General features: G+C 48.2%; 2 gene segments (V, D, J or C); both read left to right on the top strand.

Moving 5' to 3' along the window:
* The first annotated feature begins 4,998 nt into the window (after window positions 1-4,998).
* LOC129658697 (T cell receptor beta variable 4-1-like) lies at window positions 4,999-6,668 on the top strand. The segment is given in 2 exon segments: window positions 4,999-5,047; window positions 5,157-6,668. Coding segments are annotated over 2 exon segments (534 nt in total).
* Window positions 6,669-7,630: 962 nt separating this feature from the next.
* LOC129658400 (T cell receptor beta variable 2-like) lies at window positions 7,631-8,043 on the top strand. The segment is given in 3 exon segments: window positions 7,631-7,679; window positions 7,785-7,846; window positions 7,903-8,043. Coding segments are annotated over 3 exon segments (252 nt in total).
* Window positions 8,044-18,834: the final 10,791 nt, after the last annotated feature.

Raw genomic sequence — 18,834 nt, forward strand, 5'->3', positions numbered from 1 at the left:
AAGGGCATAAAGGAGCCAGCCCTGGGTCCTGGCAAGGGGTTCAGTGGACAAGGGCAGCCCGCAGAGACACAGAGAAGTGATGTCATAGGCAAATGCTCCAGTCAGGGAAGCAGGAGGGTCAGCACTTACCCCCTCACCCAAGGAGCCCCGCCCCAGCCAGAAGTAGTCCTGGGTTCCTGATGCTGCCATGGGCTCCAGGCTCCTCTGCTGTGTGACTCTCTGCCTCCTGGGAGCAGGTGAGTCCTGGACACAGTGTGGGAGTTTCTGAGATGTCTTTGCCTCCCTGAGATAGAAGCCTGGCGATGAGGCTGCAGCAGGAGGCTTCCCCTGTGCTCTGCCCTCAGCTTCCTTGTCTCCTCCCCAACAGGCCTGGTGGATTCTGGAGTCACCCAGACACCCAAGTACCTGATCAAATCAAGAAAGCAGCAAGTGACTCTGAGATGTTCCTCTGAGTCTGAACACCTCTCTGTGTACTGGTACCAAGAGGCCCTGGGCCAGAGCCCCTAGTTCCTTGTTCAGTATTATGATGGGGAAATGTATCAAAAAGGAAACATATCAGATCGGGTCTCAGGAAAACAGTTCAGTCATGCTGCCCCTGAACTGAGCCTGACCCCCTTGGAGCTGACAGACTCAGCCGTGTATCTCTGTGCCAGCAGCCAAGACACAGCCCTGCATGATTAGGTGCTTCTGGGACAAAAACACTCCTGCCCCAGCTCAGGAAGTGGTGCCCATGTGTCAGCTGCCAGCCTGCCAAGCCCAGTCTCTGGTAGAGCGAGAGACTTTCCCAGACATTTACTTCTTGATATGTTTTAATGCTCACTAAAGTCATCAAAATAAGTATTATTTTAACTGTTTGTACATCTGAGGGGACATGAGTTGCCCATACCTCATACTTCATAAGTGGGACAGCTCGCATCCCGGTGCAAGTTTCTTCTCAACACCCGTGGTCCCCTCGCTCATGGAACTCTCTCTGTACAAGCAAATTACATATACGTGTTGTGTTGGCATCTCCAGATCAAGCACAGAGAACTTCCCATCATGCTGTAGTCTGCCAACTTCTCCCAGACATCTGTGTACTTTTGTGCCAGCAGCTACTCTGTGGTGCTTCTTGGCCACCTCCTCTCTGTGCAATAAAACAGATGAGGGCCCCATTCAGGCTCCCAGCACCAGATGCCTCAGGGCTTTGCAGACCACATGCCTGCAGTGTGACCATGGGTGTGTGGACTAGGTTGGCCCGAGCCTCACTCTTGGGCCTCGAGGCCATGGGTCCACCATTGATGTCTGTCTTTCCTCTGCATCCTCCCTGTGAACCAGGAAGATGCTATTCCAGGTCAGACTCCTAGTCATCACCTGAGCCTGAGACTTAGGAGGGAAGGTTGTTGGTAAATAGATACATCTAGATACTCTTGTCTCACCTCAGGCAGCTCATTTCTGTCTTTCTGGAAGGTTCTGCTGCAGGCTGGCTCTCACATGGTGTCTGCTCTTGCCCACCTTTCACGGAGGGCAGGACATTCCTCTCCCCACCTCCCTGCATCAGCTCCCTGGTCCTCTCTACTGCAGCCACAAGCTCCTCCCTCATCTGGGTCAGGTCCTCTCCCAAGTCACAGGGAGGACTTTAAAAAGCCCTCTCCATGTGGCCTGTTTTACTCAATATGTATAGAGTCATCTAAGAGAAGCAAACTTTAGTTAATTAAAGTGAAGTGAAGTCGCTCAGTCGTTCCCGACTCTTTGCAACCCCATGGACTGTAGCTTATCAGCTAAGACTGCTGCCATATCCTGCCTGTGCACGATGGGGTGTTGCTCCAGCGCCCTTTGTGTATCATCTCCTGTCCAGTAAACCACTGACGTCTCTGTCACTGTCTCTGGACTCATTCTTTACTGTCCTGGACGACCATAGGGCTTGCAGGCCTGCAGGGTGCAGCCCAACAACAGGTGACCTAGAAAGGGTGAGCCAGAAGCACTGGCCGAGGCAGACTTGTCCACTGCAGACTTCCTTCTTCCAAGAAGGAACACAAGGCCATTCATCCCAATTCTGATTGAGTGTCATATTTGAAGCTTCCTGGAGATCAGGCAGTACCCAGATGATGCAGGATATTAGGGACGTGGAAAGGACTTTCACCACTAATCTCTTGGCAGGAGCTAGACAGTGGTCCTACCTTAAGCGAGATAACACGATCAACATATTTTGGTATAGGAACGCTGGTAGCAGAATGCATCAGAAGGGAGATAGAGTCCGGGTGGGATGTACCATTAGAAGACAACTGAAATATTCTGCTTTAAAGATTATGAAGGGGATGCTGAGGGTCTTGTGCATGATATAGAGGAGAGGCTCTGGTTTTATCCTGGCAGATCTGATTGTGGCATTTGCTAGGAGAAATACTCTTAGAGGCTTCCCAGGTGGTGTTAGTGGTAAAGAATCCACCTGCCAATGCAGGAGACATCAGAGTCGTTCGATCCCTGGGTCGGGAAGATCCCCTGGAGGAGGGCATGGCAACCCACTCCAGTACTCTTGCCTGGAGAATCCCATGGACAGAGGAGCCTGGTAGGCTACAGTCCATGGGATGGCAAAGAGTCAAACATGACTGATGTGACTTAGCACACACACACACAATCCTCTTAGGGAGCCCTAGAATGCGGGCTCATTATTACCAGTGCTTGGTCCTCCTGGGGTCTCTGTGGGACTCACAGCTTGTTCACCAATGTCTCTCTCTCTCTTTCTAACTGGGACAGGCCACTGTCTTCCAGCTGAGTGTCTTCAAACAGCAACAACATAGAGTGACTCACCTTGGGTCATCTAAGCTAGTCCCGGGTTGGAAAGCTGTCTGGACAGCCTATGGGCCTGGTTTGGTGTCCAACATGCTAGCCATGCACAGGGCTTTGGAGATCATTTCGGCTCAGTTCCTGTGTTGTAGCAGCTGCAGCAACTGTAAATATGCTGTCACGTGCATGAAGTGATTAAATACTGAAACACTGGCGCATTTCTCAAACTTCATATGAGATACATTAGAGTCCCTAGTGGTTGTCCATGACTAAGCGGAAGTGTGCGTGTGTGTTAATCGCTCAGTCCTGTCCGACTCTTTGCGACCCCACAGACTGAAGCCCACCAGGCTCCTCTGTCCACAAATTCTCCAGGCCAGAATACTGGAGTGGCTTACCATGCCCTTCTCCAGGGGATCTTCCGGATGCAGAGATCGAGCCCGGGTCTCCTGCATTGAAGGCAGATTCTTTACCATCTGAGCCACTGCCGTAATTACCCCATCATGATAAAATTCCAGGGGTGAATGTGTTGATGTTTTGTGCTTGCTCCTAGCTGTTGCTCAGTGAGTATTCACTGAACAAATCAAGATGGCCTATAAGCTCTACAGGGACTTGGGTAGGAGCTGCAGGTCTGCGTTTTGTTCACACCTAGGGATCCAGACATAACCGATGTCTGTTGGGTAAAAATTGGAATGCCCTAGTTGCCTGAGAATCCCAGGGATGGGGGAGCCTGGTGGGCTGCCGTCTATGGGGTTGCACAGAGTCGGACACGACTGAAGTGACTTAGCAGCAGCAGGTACTTGGACGGATGGTACTGTTGCCGACTGTTTTGGTTGTTTCAGGTGCTTCTTTCTTCTTCGTGATTCCCTGGAGCCTCGTATCTATCACGGAAGCTCCTGTGGAACAGATGATAGATCTGGGCTGCAGGCGCTGTGGGGGTCAGAGACCTGCGACCTGGAGAATGTGCTGCTTTGGCCACAGGGAGGCGCTCTGGCTCCGCTGAAACGCCGAGGCTGGTGGGGGAGGGGCCGAGGAGGCGGCAGGGAGGTGGTGAGCAAGGGAGCAGGGCCTTGGCCTTCCATCGTTGTTATCAGTAGGGTGCGTCATTTGTAGACTTCTCAAAGACATCGAAGTCATTTTCAAACTGAGATCCGTTTGCCTTGTGCTCTTTTCTTGTGGCAGCCTGTTTGCTTTAAGCCCAGCCAAGCCCTGTACCCTGAATACAGGCACAAGTGAAGTGAAAGTCGCTCAGTCGTGTCCGGCTCCTTGCCACCCCGGGGACTATACAGTCCGTGGAATTCTCCAGGCCAGAATACTGGAGTGGGGAGCCTTTCCCTTCTCCAGGGGATCTTCCCACCCGGGGATTGAACCCGAGTCTCCCGCATTGCGGGTGAATTCTTTACCAGCTGAGCCACAAAGGCAGCCCCTAAACAGGCACAAAGACTGGCTTATCTCCTGTATGGCCCTCGCAGCACTCTTCCCAGGGTCTGGTCCTGGCTGGCATCATGGTATCCTGCCTTTTAATGATGGACACCGGTCCAGAACAGGACTATGGGCTTTCGGTTCTCCTCCCTCCACACAGCTGGGCAAAGGCGCTCCAGGGAGTTAGTTGTTCAGTCGCTCAGTCGTATGGGACTCTTTGCGACCCCATGGACTGCAGCACGCCAGACTTCCCTGTCCTTCACTAACTCCCGGAGTTTGTTCCAACTCATGTTCCGAGTCGGGGATGCCATCCTAGCATCTCATCTTCTGTCGTCCCCTTCTCCTCCTGCCTTCAATCTCTCCCAGCATCAGGGTCTTTTCCAACGAGTCAGCTTTTCACATCAGGTGGCCAAAGTATTGGAGCTTAGACACTGAGAGAAGTGGTGTTTTGAATGTTGTCCTGGCTGACTGAGCAGGGAAGAAGGAGATATCTTGAAGGGGATATAGTTTGTCTGAGAGCAGCTCTTGGAAGGGAGCGGGACAGGGGGAGAATCTATATAATGAGGAGAGCAGCTAATAGCCAAAGAGCTCACTGTCAGAGGACTATCCCAGCCCAGTGGATTCAAATCTACCTTCTGTCAGAATCTATATAAGGCATGAAAAGGGGAAGAAGAAACATCCCTAGGCACTGGGGAAACTGACAGGGACACTGACGTCACAGACAAAACCGCCAACCAAGGCCGAGGAGGCCAGAGCCCAACCACCCCCCACCCCCACCCCACACACACACCCAGAGCACCCACCTGACCCTGATCCACCATGGGCTTCAGGCAGCTCTGCTGTGTGGTCCTCTGTCTCCTGGGCATAGGTGAGTCTGGAGTTCACACGGGCTGTCCCCGGACCCCAAACTATTTCCCTGTGGCTGCAGCAACACCCTCCCCTCTGGCCTTTGTCTGAATTCTGTCCTTTCCTCCCAGCCATCTCCGCGGACCCTGGGATCACTCAGATACCAAAATACCTAGTCATGGGAATGGCGGACAAGAAATCTTTGACATGTGAACAACATCTGGGACATGATGCTATGTACTGGTATAAACAGAGCGCCCAGAAGCCGCCAGAGCTCATGTTTGTCCACAACTACCAGAAACTCACTGGAAATGAGAGTGTTCCAAGCCGCTTCTGGTCTGAATGCCCAGACAGCTCTCAGTGCCGCCTGGACCTGAACGCCCTGAAACCACAGGACTCCGCCGTCTATCTCTGCGCCAGCAGTAGAGACACAGCCCTGCAGAGGCAATTCCTTCCTGTGCACAAACCTCCAGGGTCCAGACAGGAAGCCCTGGGGGCCATCCAAGTCTTGGTTTGGCATTTCCCATCAGACCATAGCCCTGTCTGTGGGGTCACGTGGCAAGGCGGTGAAGAGTTTCTTCCCAGACATCAACAGTGTATGCCAGGCTTGTCCTGAGAAAGACTGTGCCAAGCCATTCAAGTTTAAGCAGTTTCTTCATCTGCTTTTCCCAATCGCTTTGATCCTCTGGGAACCCTTTCGTAAGACCCTTGGCCCTCTGGCCACAGCAGTCCTACCTACCCTCCTTCTAAAAGGTGCTTTTTCTCCGACTTCACCTTCCATCCAAGCTAGACCTGGATCTCAGCCCAGATCCCAGCTCCAGATGTGCTCAGACCTTCTTCAGAGCACCTCGTTCTCTCTCCAGGGCCTCTGTCTGTTCCTGCCCTTGAGGACCATGGACCCCCGATCCTGTTGGGATCGCTGTTCTCCAGTTCACCCTCCTGGCTGCTTGTTCAAGGGCTCAGCCCCTCACTGGCCTCTCTTCCACTCCAGCCTTAACCCTTCAGGCTTGATTCTGTTTTTCTTCTGTCTCTTCAGGTCTTCACACCCTGTCATATCAGCCATAGAGTCCGATGTCCTTGGATCATTGCTCACAGCAGGCAGTGAGAACAGGCAGCGGCCTCCTGATGTTTCGGAGCACAACTTTGTGTTCGGGGTTGTCTTTGCTGAACCCCGTATCTTCCACCCTCGGGGTTGCACATACCCACAGCCTAGGGCTGGCAGAGAGCCCTGCGTTCTGGAGGGTGAGCTGTCTGCCATCTACACAAAGGCTCCCTTCTCTCCTGCAGAAGGCCCTCCATGGATAGGGACCCCTGATAGAGTCCCAAACCATAACACCTCTGGCCAAGTCAATCCACACGGTGACTCTATTCTATTCTAAAGTCTCTATTCTATTCTAGAGTCTTTAGAGTGTGGGGATTTTTTTTTTTAAAGCTGCGTGTGACAATGCCCTGGAAAATAGTTAAAAGATAAACACATCCCAATCTAGTATTTTAATGCCTTGCTTATTGTGAAATAAACAAGCCTGCTATAAAGTGGGTGGTTTGGCTTAAGGTTTCACATGGATCCTCCAAACAAACACCAGCACCCCCGGGATCCTCTAAACAAATGCCAGCACCTCAGGACTCATGCCCTAAATGGGCTCAGAGGATAAGAAGGTTGCCGCTGCCCCGTAGGGGGGTGCATTGCTGGGAGCTCAGCAGGTGCTTGGCTTCTGTGCCTCTCCTTTTCTGGAACCCCTGCAGCCAAGACTGTGGTCTCCCATGGCCGAGCAGCACGGAGCTTTGGGAATCAGAGAAGAACTCCCCAGCAAGGGTCCCAGGGTGGAGTCCCCACAAAGGACAGCAAGAGACCCAACCTGCTTTGGGAAGCAGGTTGAGAAATGTGTCCTCTGTCTTCACCTGTTCTCTTATCCTGTAATCCAGCTCATCTGTTCTCTGATTTGTCCTGTTCCCACTCAAGGCTAGAACCTGAGCCCTACCCTGATCAAAGTCCCACATCTGCACAGGCCCTTGCTCTCAACCCCTCAGGCAGCCACCAGGCCCCTGCACCCCTCGCTGAGGGCTGGCATGCTGGGCTGGGTGCTTACTTTCTCACCTGCTCTCCCTCCCTCGCACTGAAATGTCCTTCCAGGTTTCCCGTCTCAACTTCTCACTGCATTTCCTCTCCACAGTAACACTTGTAGGGTTATTCTTTTTGTTTTGTTTCCTTTGGTCTCTTCATCCCCCATGTTTTCATCATTAGGCTCAGAACTATGCCGTGCAGAGTCCATGCCCCCAGATTGTGGCTCTGAATTGGCCGTCAGAGAGGGGAGTGGGTCCCACCCTTCTGTTGGGATCTTCACACCGGGCCTAGGTGTCCTGAAGCCTGTATTCTCCCAGGGTCCCTCTGCAGCTTGGGGGCTGGGAGTCTGCACCCCTCAGGACACACAAGGGCCAGTCCTAAGAGCATCACATGTCCATGGGCACTAAGGCTCCCTCCTGTGGGGGCGCTCCTGAGTCTGTGGGTGCTGCCCAGGACTGTGACGTCATCACAGGATCTCCTCCCTGGGGCTGCTAAGGACCAGATGCCCGACTGGCAGTGGCTTCAGCCCTGCCAGACACCACCATGGACAGCAGGCTCTTCTGCTGGGTGATCCTTGGTCTCCTGGGAGTAAGTGCGTTCTAGAGGTGTGTGGGAAACTCCCATCCCGTTCCCTTGACCTAAAGGCAGTTCCACACCTTTGTCTCATTCTCTTCCTGGCCTCTGTGCCCTCCCACAGGACGCTTGGTACCTGGTGTCAGCCAGAGCCCTCGCCACTACATCACACAGATGGGATGGGATGTAACATGAGGTGTGACCCTATGCCTGGTCATTTGTACCTCTACTGGTACTGACAGACCCCGGGAAAGGGCATGGAGTTTCTGATGTCCATCTACGACAAAGAGCCTTCAGAAAAGGCACACTTTATGGAGGATTTCTTCTCAGCTGAGATGCCCGATGGCGTGTACCTCATTCGAAGATGCAGCCCGCACAGCTAGGGGACTAGGCTGTGTTCCTCTGTGCCAGCAGCTCGCCCACAGCCTCACAGAGATGTTTCCTGCCCTTTCACAAACTCCACAGTGTCTCTTTGCCCTGCTCAAGGCTGCAGTGGATGGGGGTGGAGGTTTGGGAGGCTGAAGCTGATTTCCATTTGCACAGGTCAAAATCAGTTTTAATTTGCAGAAGAAGACATGTTGCACAGGACATCTGGGGCTGTGGTATTCAGGAAAGGCTCCCAGGCACCACAGAGTATGGCCATGGCCCCCAGCAATGGGCCTGACCTGGCCAATGAATGACCTGGAGAGCCTACAGGGCAACCTCTGTATTCTCTTCTGCTCTCTGTTTGTGTTATTTCCTATTTTTCAAAACATGCCTTCCTTCTGTCTTTGAGTGGAGACTGGCTTACTGGAGAGGAGAGGGGAGAATTGCAAAGGAATATCCAGGAACCTCCAACTGGGAACTTTCCAGAAGACAAAAGATCTCAACAGCAGAGTGAGTACTGGTGGGAGAAGGATGTTCTGGGACAGAAGGTAGACAAGGCAGAAGCACCGTGGGACACTGCTGGCCAGCATAGAGAGTTTCTTTGGCCCTTTGTATGTGACCTCATGCTCTTGGGCTTTCAGGGATCTGGTCCAACAAGAATGTCACCACAGAGGACAGACTCGGCAAGAGCAAACATGCACAGGGCCTCCTATGCCCAGAGCTGCTTGCTCTGAACCTGATGGGTGAAGACAGGACTGACTTCTCAGAGGCTAAGACCTGAGGGTTCCTGAACAATGCCCTGGAGAGACTGAAAGTTTGCGGCTGTGTGCCATGAGCTACGTTGGGATTCATGACCTCCGGAGGAGAGGATTTTGATCCGGGGCCAGAGACGAGCTTGATCACTCAAGGCTTTTGTGTAATAAAGTTTTATTAAAGTATAAAAGGGATAGAGAAAGCTTCTGACATAGACATTAGAAGGGGACAGAAAGAGTGCCCCCCTTGCTAGTTTTTAGCAAGGAGTTATATATCTGCCAGGGGTTCCCTAGTGGCTCAGCTGGTAAAGAATCTGTCTGCAAAGCAAGAGACTTGGGTTCGATCCCTAGGTTGGGAAGATCCCCTAAAGAAGGGAAAGGCTACCCACTCCAGTGTTCTGGCCTGGAGGATTTCATCGACTGTATAGTCCATGGGGTCGCAAAGAGTCGGACACAACTGAGTGACTTCACTTTCACCACAATTTCTATATTCATTTACATGCTGCTGAACACTTACATTGTTCTAGATTTTGTCTGTGTGTATAAAGGGGCAATAAGCAGTGTTCTGATTATAATGCTTTTATATGGACATATACTTTCATTTTTCTTGGGTAAATACCTAGGAGTGGGCATGCTGGGTGGTATGATAAGTACTTATTTCACTTTATAAAAGTGAGTACACTACTTTCCCAAGTGGTGATACCATTTAGCTTCTCACCAGGAAGGTGAGTTCTAGTTGCTTCAGTTTGTGCTGGAAAAAAAGTAGAATGGTGGGGAAGTGAAATATGGGGATTTAAAGGAGTTGTGACCAGAACTACAACCAGTGGGAAATACCACACAGGAAACCTGGAGGGCTCCAGAGAAGATGGAGGTGAAAAAAAAAAAATCCAGGAAATTACTGGAAGCTTCCTGCCCCAGATGACAATGTAAACACTTCCAGTTTACTAGGAGGAGGCACTGTGGAGGCTCTCCTCGGTCGTTTGACATTGTTGTGCTAAATCCATGGCTTAAGCCCAGCTGTGTTCACTGATGACTGTGTGCTTAGCGAGACCTCACGTGGCCCTGTCCCGTCCACTTCACAGCCCCCCGATGGTCAGGTCCTTGCTCTTTTCAGGTTATGAGGAGGATGAGGTCTTTGGGTTGAACAGGGTGCAAGGGCACTTCAGGTGAATAGACAGACCTGTTGGAAGCAAACTGAAAAGCAAGGTTGGTATAGTGGCTATAATTTTGACATAATTAGCAGTGTGGTGGTGGTTTAGTCGCTAAGTCATGTCCGACTCTTGCGACCCCATGGACTCATCTGTCATGGGATTTCTCAGGCAAGAATACTGGAGTGGGTTGGCCTTTCCTTCTCCAGGGGATCTTCCCAACCCAGGGATCGAATCCACGTCTCCTGCATTACAGGCAGATTCTTTACTTCTGAGTCACCGGTTGATCCTTTAAAGCAGCTGTCCTCAACCTTGCTGGCATCAAGGATCAGTTTCATGGAAGACAATTTTTCACAGATGGAGGGTGGGGGGATGGTTTCAGGATGATTCAAGTGCACTTCATTTCTTGTGCACTTTATTCCTTCTATTATTACATCAGCTCCACATCAGATCATCAGGCGCTAGATCCCAGAGGTGGGGGACCCCTGCCGTACAGCACCACCCACATCTCCTTTAGAATCTATGAAACTCATTGGGTTTTCATAATTTTCTTGAGGAAATCAAAGGCAGTCTTAGCTTTTTGGCCAGGTAATGTGACAGGGTTAGAGAAGACCAGGGGAATGCAGATCCCATGGGCATGGTCAGAAACCCCTGGAAGGGCTTTGAATTTTCATAGTTTTTGGAATTTATAAGCTCTGGGAAATTTCACTTAGTTTTCAAAGGAGAGCTTCACAGATCTTATCTGGATTATTAGCTGAAATGTTGTTTTGGAGGAAAATAAGGGAAAAAGTTCCTTGATGATAGGAGTCATTATTTCAGGAAAAGATGGATATATACTAGTTCCTACTGGAACAAAAATTTAGTGTTTACATGAAACATTGGCTTCTCTTAGAGAATTTGATAACTTGAACCTCCTTCTCCATAATACAACATTTTGAAATGCTGATATAAAATAAACTAGGTGGGCTGCAGGTTAAGAATTCCTATTAATTGGCCTTACATTTTCTTACATGGTAACATCTTCTATATTCTTATTTATATTTCAGATCTTCGTGTAGTATATTTGTTATGCTTGTTTTAAATTGTTAATTAATTGATTTCAATGACTCACTTTCTGGGGTTACATATGGTACAGTTAATTTTGTTTTTTCTGGTCCTTTAGTGGTATCTCATACCCAGCTATTGATTTCTGCAATAAAAATGCAGGTCAGATTGTCTCAAAGTGAAGAAGGGGTCAGGCAAGAGCAAAATGAAAATTATTTTCACCAATTGTTTTCTCACTGCTGACCTGGACTCACCCCTCATCTTACTCATATTCCAGCCCCAAAGAGCTTCAGTCTTTCCAGAATATTCTCTTGATTTTTGATGAATCTCTAGTGCTCACATTTACCTCTTGCCTCATCAGGTTCCCCTATGAAGGAGCCAGGTGATGCAACCTAGGTGATGTTAGGTTGCAATTTTAGAAGGACCCAGAAGCCAGTGGCTCCACATTTTGTCCATTGTTACAATATCAGTTGGGCTTCCCTTGTCTAAAATATAATGACTGTTTATTATGGGGCCTCAGGCATCTCTTAAACAATCTTCTGAGTTTTTTTTTTTCTTCAAATACTTAAGTTTTGACTGGCAATCTTGCAATTTTTTCTAATTGATGCCAAAAGATGCCAAGTGTTCCATAAAGCAGAGAAATACACCTTCCTTAGTGTAATTTATAGTGATTGCTCATATTTCTATGATTTTGTGTAGAACCTTCTCCTTATCTACTATCAGAAACTCCATAAGACACATATGATGCTATTGTGAAAGGTTTTAATGAGTTACGTGTACACAAAATTGGTAAAAAGTATTCAATTACAGAACATTTCCATGTGGGCTTGAGTTAATTTGATCTGACTCATATCCATGAAGATTCACTCAGGGTGGAATTTCCCTCCACTGGGTGGATCTTGTAAGAGGTCTGGTCACTCTTAGTTTGCTGGCACATCAGCTGGTCATCGATGACATTGATGTACTGCCCAACAGTGTCACATGCGGCCGAATCAGGGATCTCTTCTCAATGGTTCTTGGAGGGCTTGTTGCCTTCAGACTTGGAAAGTCAAGAAATAGATTCCATTAGAATATCTATATTCACTCTATATAATTCACTATAAGACCAAGTCACAGGTAATTCAATGTAAATTATCTCCAACGGGAGATACTGGCTCTGGAAATGAGTCCTTCTTAGATTCTATTTTCCCAAATCCCTCTATTAATTTTGTTATTCTGCATGAATCCATTAGTATCCTTTCTGGCATAATAGTTACAGAAGGTTAGGATATTTAATTTCCTACTTGAGCATCAAAGAAAAGTCTAGAGAAATATGATCATTTATCTATACACATTTACTCATATATGGGCAAATGGGCATTGTATGAATATTATTATCAATGAACAGAGGCAAAAAGAGGATTTCTAAAAGAGACAGGATAGAAGAGATTTGCCAGAAACAAGGGGCATTATTTTCTTATTCTGGGCTAAGCTGATTAGTGGGAACATTGCAAAAAGGCCTATGTGGTGTGCTTTGAGTAAGTTGTCTGCAGTCATGAAAAGAAAACCAAGTTTAGTGTCTCACCTAACCTAAGCCAGGTTTGTACCATTCGCCTCATCAAAAATGCTTAAAGTCAAAACAGTTCTTTCATGGCCACATTTCTTTTTTGCTTAAAATACAAAATCACAAGTCATCTAGGGCTGGTTTCTATATGATCTGTGTGTGTGTGTGTGTGTGTGTGTGTGTGTGTGTGTGTGTGACTTTAGGAGAAACAAAGCAAAAGCTCCCCCCACCCCCAAAACAAAGAACATACTGCAATAGGCAACCAGTGAAATAGTTTCTAATTTAAACACATCCCATGATTATTATCTCAGGGCAAAGTCACCCATAGGTCTCATGGGGGCACTGTGGACTGCCAAACTCCAGAAGTTTCTGGGGCAAAGCAAGCAGATAGAGCTAGTGCCTGGGACCAGGAGGGTTAAAAAAACAGCATTATGTGGTGCTGTTTTCCTCTAGAAGACTTAATAGCACAGACACTAATGTGCAGGCTTGCTGTCCCAGCTGGGAGCCATGAACTTCAACTATGCAGTGCTGAGGGAGCCTCTGAGGTTGCAGGAAAAGTGAAGGGTATGGAGCTGGGAGAGGGCAGGGACAGGTAGAGAAACACCTGCCTCAAAGGGAAAGCAAAGGAGCCATGGGGAAGGGCTGCTGCTGCTGCTGCTAAGTCACTTAAGTCGTGTCCGACTCTGTGTGACCCCACGGACGTCAGCCCACCAGGCTCCCCCGTCCTGGGATTCTCCAGGCAAGAACACTGGAGTGGGTTGCCATTTCCTTCTCCAATGCATGAAAGTGAAAAAGTGAAAGTGAAGTCGCTCAGTCGTGTCCGACTCTTCGAGACCCCATGGACTGCAGCCCACCAGGCTCCTCCGTCCCTGGGATTTTCCAGGCAAGAGTACTGTGGGGAAGGGCGTGTGGCCTAAACCAGCCTCGCCTTAACTAGCACATTCAGCTCACATGTCATCTAAGAGACTTTGCAGGACAGAGCAGGGTTCCTGGATCAGCTGACCTGGACTGAGAGGTCAGATTCCTGGGAACCAGCAGAGGCAATAACATCAGAGCAGTGACGTCACTGCCTCACCTCCAGTCACAGGAAGGAGGCCCAGGACACCAGCTCTCAGAGAATCAGAGCTCTGAGCAAGGAGACGCCTCCCAGCTCTGGCCCTCCTGCCATGGGCTGCATCCCCGTCTGCTGTGTGGCTCTTTGTCTCCTGGCAGCAGGGGTATTTGGCACAGGAGTGGCTTCTCTAAGCCTTACTTTGCCTGAATCCAAGACAGCATCGGGCTCTCTCCCACATTCTTTCTCAGCCCCAGTCTTCTACCCCACAGGCCCTGTGGATTCTGGAGTCACCCAAACCCCGAGATACCTGATTAAAGCAAGAGGACTGCGAGGGACCCTGGGATGCTCCCCTGTCTCTGGCCAACCCCCCACCACCCAGGGTATCTTGGTACCAACAGGCCCTGAGTCAGGGGCCTCAGTTCTTCTTTGAGTTTTATGAAACTGCAAAGAACTAAAGGCAACTTCCCAGATCAATTCTCAGCAAAACGGGTTAGTGACTCCCGCTCTGAGCTGAACATGAGCCTCTTGCAGCTGACTGACTTGGCCCTGTACCTTGATGCCAGCAGCAACCTCAGAGCTGCCAGATCCATGAGAGCCTGGGGACTGCAGTGGGAGAGAAAAAAGACTGGGGGCCCTGGAAAGCAGTCCTGGGCTCTCGTGCCATACAGGGAGGGACAAGAGAGGTCAAGAAGATGTGTTCAGAGAACGGGCTTACATCACCAGGTTTGCTCCAAAACGACCTTCCTTGTCTGACATTGGATGCTACCAGGGGAGAGGAAGGGTTTGTCATTTACTAACTGGAGGTTTCCTTTTTGAGGAAGAGAGTGTTCACCTGGGGAACAAAATGACATGATAAGTGTGTGATTCTAATAGCATCACAAGCGTTTGATTTGTATACTTTAGGGAGAAGACATTGACATATGGGGAAGGTCCAGGGCAGAAACTACGCATGAAGTGGTTGAGAATAGATCTAGAGCTGCAAAATGAGTAAAAAAAGAAGAAGAAAACAACTGTGTTATTCAAAACATCTCTTTCCTCCTCCTCCCACAGTCCTGAATCACCAGTGTTTCTAACAACCTGCACCACCTGGGGCCAGTCCAGGTGAGGACCTCACCACGTAGATGACGTGAGGATGGTGTGTGAAACCCAGAGTTGACCTCACTTATTCCTTCTAGACCTCTCTCCCTTGCCTGCGTCCTCTGGGCACGGTTCAGTGTCTCCCACAAACAGAAGAGGGCATGGCTCCTCTGGTTATAAACAGGCAGAGGCTCTCCAGGTCAACTCTGCTTCCCTGGAATCCCTTCAACACCCAGATTCTATTTGCTTCAGATCACTGCTTTGGGGCCATCTCAGGATGCGATGCGCTCTGTGACCAAACTTTGCTAAATTCCCTGGATGCAGATGCATCTTAAATCCTTTGCATCCACTCTCTCTCTCTTCTCACGGCCCCACGGGCCCTCTCTCCTCCCCACACACGACCAGGTACTACTCATTTTTCAGGGCCTGGCTCAGACCTGCCTTCCTCTTTGCTTCTTATCCTGACTTTCTGCAGGTCTATACTATTGACTAGCTTGCTCGTGCTGTGCTGTGCTTAGTTGCTCAATTGTGTCCTACTCTTTGCAACTCCGTGGACTGTAGCCTGACAGGCTCCTCTGTCCGTGGGATTCTCCAGGCAAGGATACTGGAGTGGGTGGCCATGCCCTCCTCCTGGGGATCTTCTCAGGCTGCTGCAATAAACACCAGGCTGTGTGGCTTAGACCACACACACTGATTTTCTCACAGTTCTGGGGCCTGAAACCCAAGATGCAGGGGCTAGGGTTGGTTTCTGGTGAGAACTCTGCTCCTGGCTGGGAGGCAGCTGCCTTCGCCTTGTGACCTCATGGGGCCTCTCCTCTGGGTTTTCACAGAGAAAGGGCTCTCTGGTGTCTCTTCCTCTTCTCATGAGGACGCTAGTTACGCTGTGTTAGAGTCCCACCTGCATCATGTTATTCATCTTTAACCACCTCTCTCAAGGTCATAAGTTCAGATACAGCCTCACGGGGGTTTAGGACTTCAACAATTGAATTTAGGGGAGACATAAGTCCTTCTATAAAGACTGTCTTACAACCTTTACTTTCATAGAAAAAGCCAAGTATGTAAATATATAATTGATACTCTGACACTTGTGAAAGGGGTTAATTAATGCCCATTTACATAGAGTGGCTCAGTGGTAAAAGGTCTGCTTTCAATGCAGGAGATGCAGGAGAGGTGTGGAAGACGTGGGTTCCATCCCTTGGTGGGAAAGATCCCCAGGAGTAGAAAATGGCAACCCAGTCCAGTATGTTTACCTGGAAAATTCCATGGATAGAGGAGCCTGGTGGGCTACAGTCCATGGGGTAGCAAAGAGTTGGACATGACTGAGCACGCACGGATATGTTGTATACAGAGCTACATGGAGGATTTTTTTTCCTAGCACAATTTAGACATTTATCCTAGTGTGTGAACAACTGGATGCAAGTCCAGACTTCCAGTTTGTGTGAACATTTCAACATTTTCTTTTCTGGCTATGTCTATGTCAGTGTTAAGTCTTATCAGAATATTCCACACTGAGCACTCTTCTAATCAAAGTATACTCATCAGTACAGCTCCCGGTGAGTATACTTTAAAGTGATTAGAGTAACATAGTATGGTTTCTTTAAAAAACTGTGGCTTATAATTAAATGTGGGTGTGAATCCAAGTTGCCACTCTCTTGCAGTTTCTCTAAGTCTCCTGAGTCTGACAATCTCAGAAGCTGGAGTTGGGATTCTTTCTGTTTCTTCTTTGTATCATCTGTACAGTTGGTTTATACTGTTGTCTTAGTTTCAGGTGTACAGCTCAGTGATTTGGTGATGCACATATACACATACACGTATAGAAGCGGAAAACGCAGAAGCAGTAACAGATTTCAATTTCTTGGGCTCCAAAATCACTGCCAATGGTGAATGCAGTCACAAAATTAAAAGACCATTGCTCCTTGGAAGAAAAGCAATGACCAACCTAGAGAGTATATTAAAAAGCAGAGACATTACTTTGCCAATAAAGGTCTGTCTAGTCAAAGCTATGGTTTCTCCAGTAGTCAAGCATGGATGTGAGAGTTGGACCATAAAGAAGGCTGAGCACTGAAGAATTGATGCTTTCGAACTCTGGTGTTGGAGAAGACTCTTGAGAGTTCCTTGGACTGCAAGGAGATCAAACCAGTCCACCCTAGAGGAAATCACCCTGAACATTCACTGGAAGGACGGATGCTGCACCTAAAGCTCCAATACTTAGGCCACCTGATGGGAAGAGCTGACTCACTGGAAAAATCCCGGATGCTGGGAAAGATCGAAGGCAGGAGGAGAAGGGGATGACAGAGGATGAGATGGTTGGATGGCATCACTGATTAAATGGACATGAGTTTGAGCTAACTCTGGGAGATAGTGGAAGCAGAGGAACCCGGGCTACAGTCCATGGGGTCACAAAGAGTAAGACACAATTTAGTGACTGAAAAACAACAACAAAAATACATATATGTGTATGTATATGTTTTCAGAATCTTTCTCCTTATAAGCTGTTAGAAAATACCAAGTATAATTCTCTATGCTATGTAGTAGGTCCTTGTTGATTATCTATTATCTATTTTCTATATTGTAATGCATATATGTTAATCCCAAACTCCTAATTGATCGCTCCCCACTAAGAGTCGGACACGACTGAGCGACTTCACTTTCACTTTTCACTTTCATGCACTGGAGAAGGAAATGGCAACCCACTCCAGTGTTCTTGCCTGGAGAATCCCAGGGACGGGGGAGCCTGGTGGGCTGCCGCCTACGGGGTTGCACAGAGTCGGACACGACTGACGTGACTTAGCAGCAGCAGCAGCACCTTTCTCCTGTGGCTCAGGCAGTAAAGAATCTGCTGCAATGCAGGAGACCCAGGTTCCATCCCTGGGTTGGGAAGATACCCCGGAGAAAGAAATGGCGACGGACTCCAGTGTTCTTGCCTGGGTAATCGCATGGACAGAGAAGCCTGGTGGGCTACAGTCTATGAGTCAGACACCACTGAGCGACTAGCAATTTCCACTTTCACTTTTCCCCATTGGTGACCATGAGTTTCTTTTCTATGTCTGTGGGTCTATTTCTGTTTTGTAAATGAGTTCGTTTTTACGTACTTTTTTTTAGATTCCACTTGTAAGCTGTATCATATAATATTTGTCTTTCTCTGCCTTACTCCATTAGTATGATAATCTCTAGGTCCAAACATTTTATTGAAAATAACATTATTTCATTCTTTTTGTGGCTGAATAATACTCCACTGTGTATATATATATATATATATATATATATATATATATATACACACATACTATCTCTATCTATTCATCTGTTGATGAATATTTAGGATGCTTCCATATCTTGAGTATTGTAAATAGTGCCACGAAGAACATTGAGGTCCATGTATCTTTTAGAATTATAGTTTTGTCTAATTTTATGCCTACAAGTGGGATTGCAAGATCATACAGTCACTCTATTTTTAGTTTCTTAAACAGCCTCCATACTCTTCTAAGACTCATTTGAAAAGACCCTGACGCTGGGAGAGATTGAGGGCAGAAGGAGAAGGGGGCCACAGAGGATGAGATGGTTGGATGGCATCACGAACTCAATGGACATGGGTTTGGGTGGACTCTGGGAGTTGGTGGTAGACAGGGAGGCCTGGCGTGCTGCAGTTCATGGGGTCGCAAGAAGCCGGACATGACTGAGCGACTGAACTGAACTGAACTGAACTCTTCTAATAGCTGTGCCAGTTTTCATTCCCACCAACAGTGTAGGAGGTTCCTTTTTCTCCACACTGTCTCCAGCATTTACTACTTGTAGACTTTTTAATGATGCCTATTCTGACCCGTGTGAGGTGATGCCTCGCTATAGTTTTGACTTGCATTCCTCTGATAATTACTGTTGTTGCCAAACTTTTCTTGTGCTTGTTGGCCATCTGCATGTCTTCTTTGGAGAGAAGTCCTCCTAGGTCTTCTACTGACTGGATAGTTATTTCAAGATTTTATAAGTATAGAAATAAATCGGTTCATATATATAAAACCTCTTTATAAAGTACACTACTTAGAATTTGGCAATACTTAATTTAAACATCAAATCTGGAAATACATGGTTTCTGATTAATCAGAAGGAGCTCTGAATACATGTTTCCAGGATGGTTTCACTTGAGACCACCAGAGTGTTTATTTTATGGCCTGTACTATTTCATGTTAGCAAAC

The sequence above is a fragment of the Bubalus kerabau genome, chromosome 8, assembly GCF_029407905.1.
Source record: "Bubalus kerabau isolate K-KA32 ecotype Philippines breed swamp buffalo chromosome 8, PCC_UOA_SB_1v2, whole genome shotgun sequence".
In the NCBI taxonomy this organism is placed as follows: domain Eukaryota; kingdom Metazoa; phylum Chordata; class Mammalia; order Artiodactyla; family Bovidae; genus Bubalus; species Bubalus kerabau.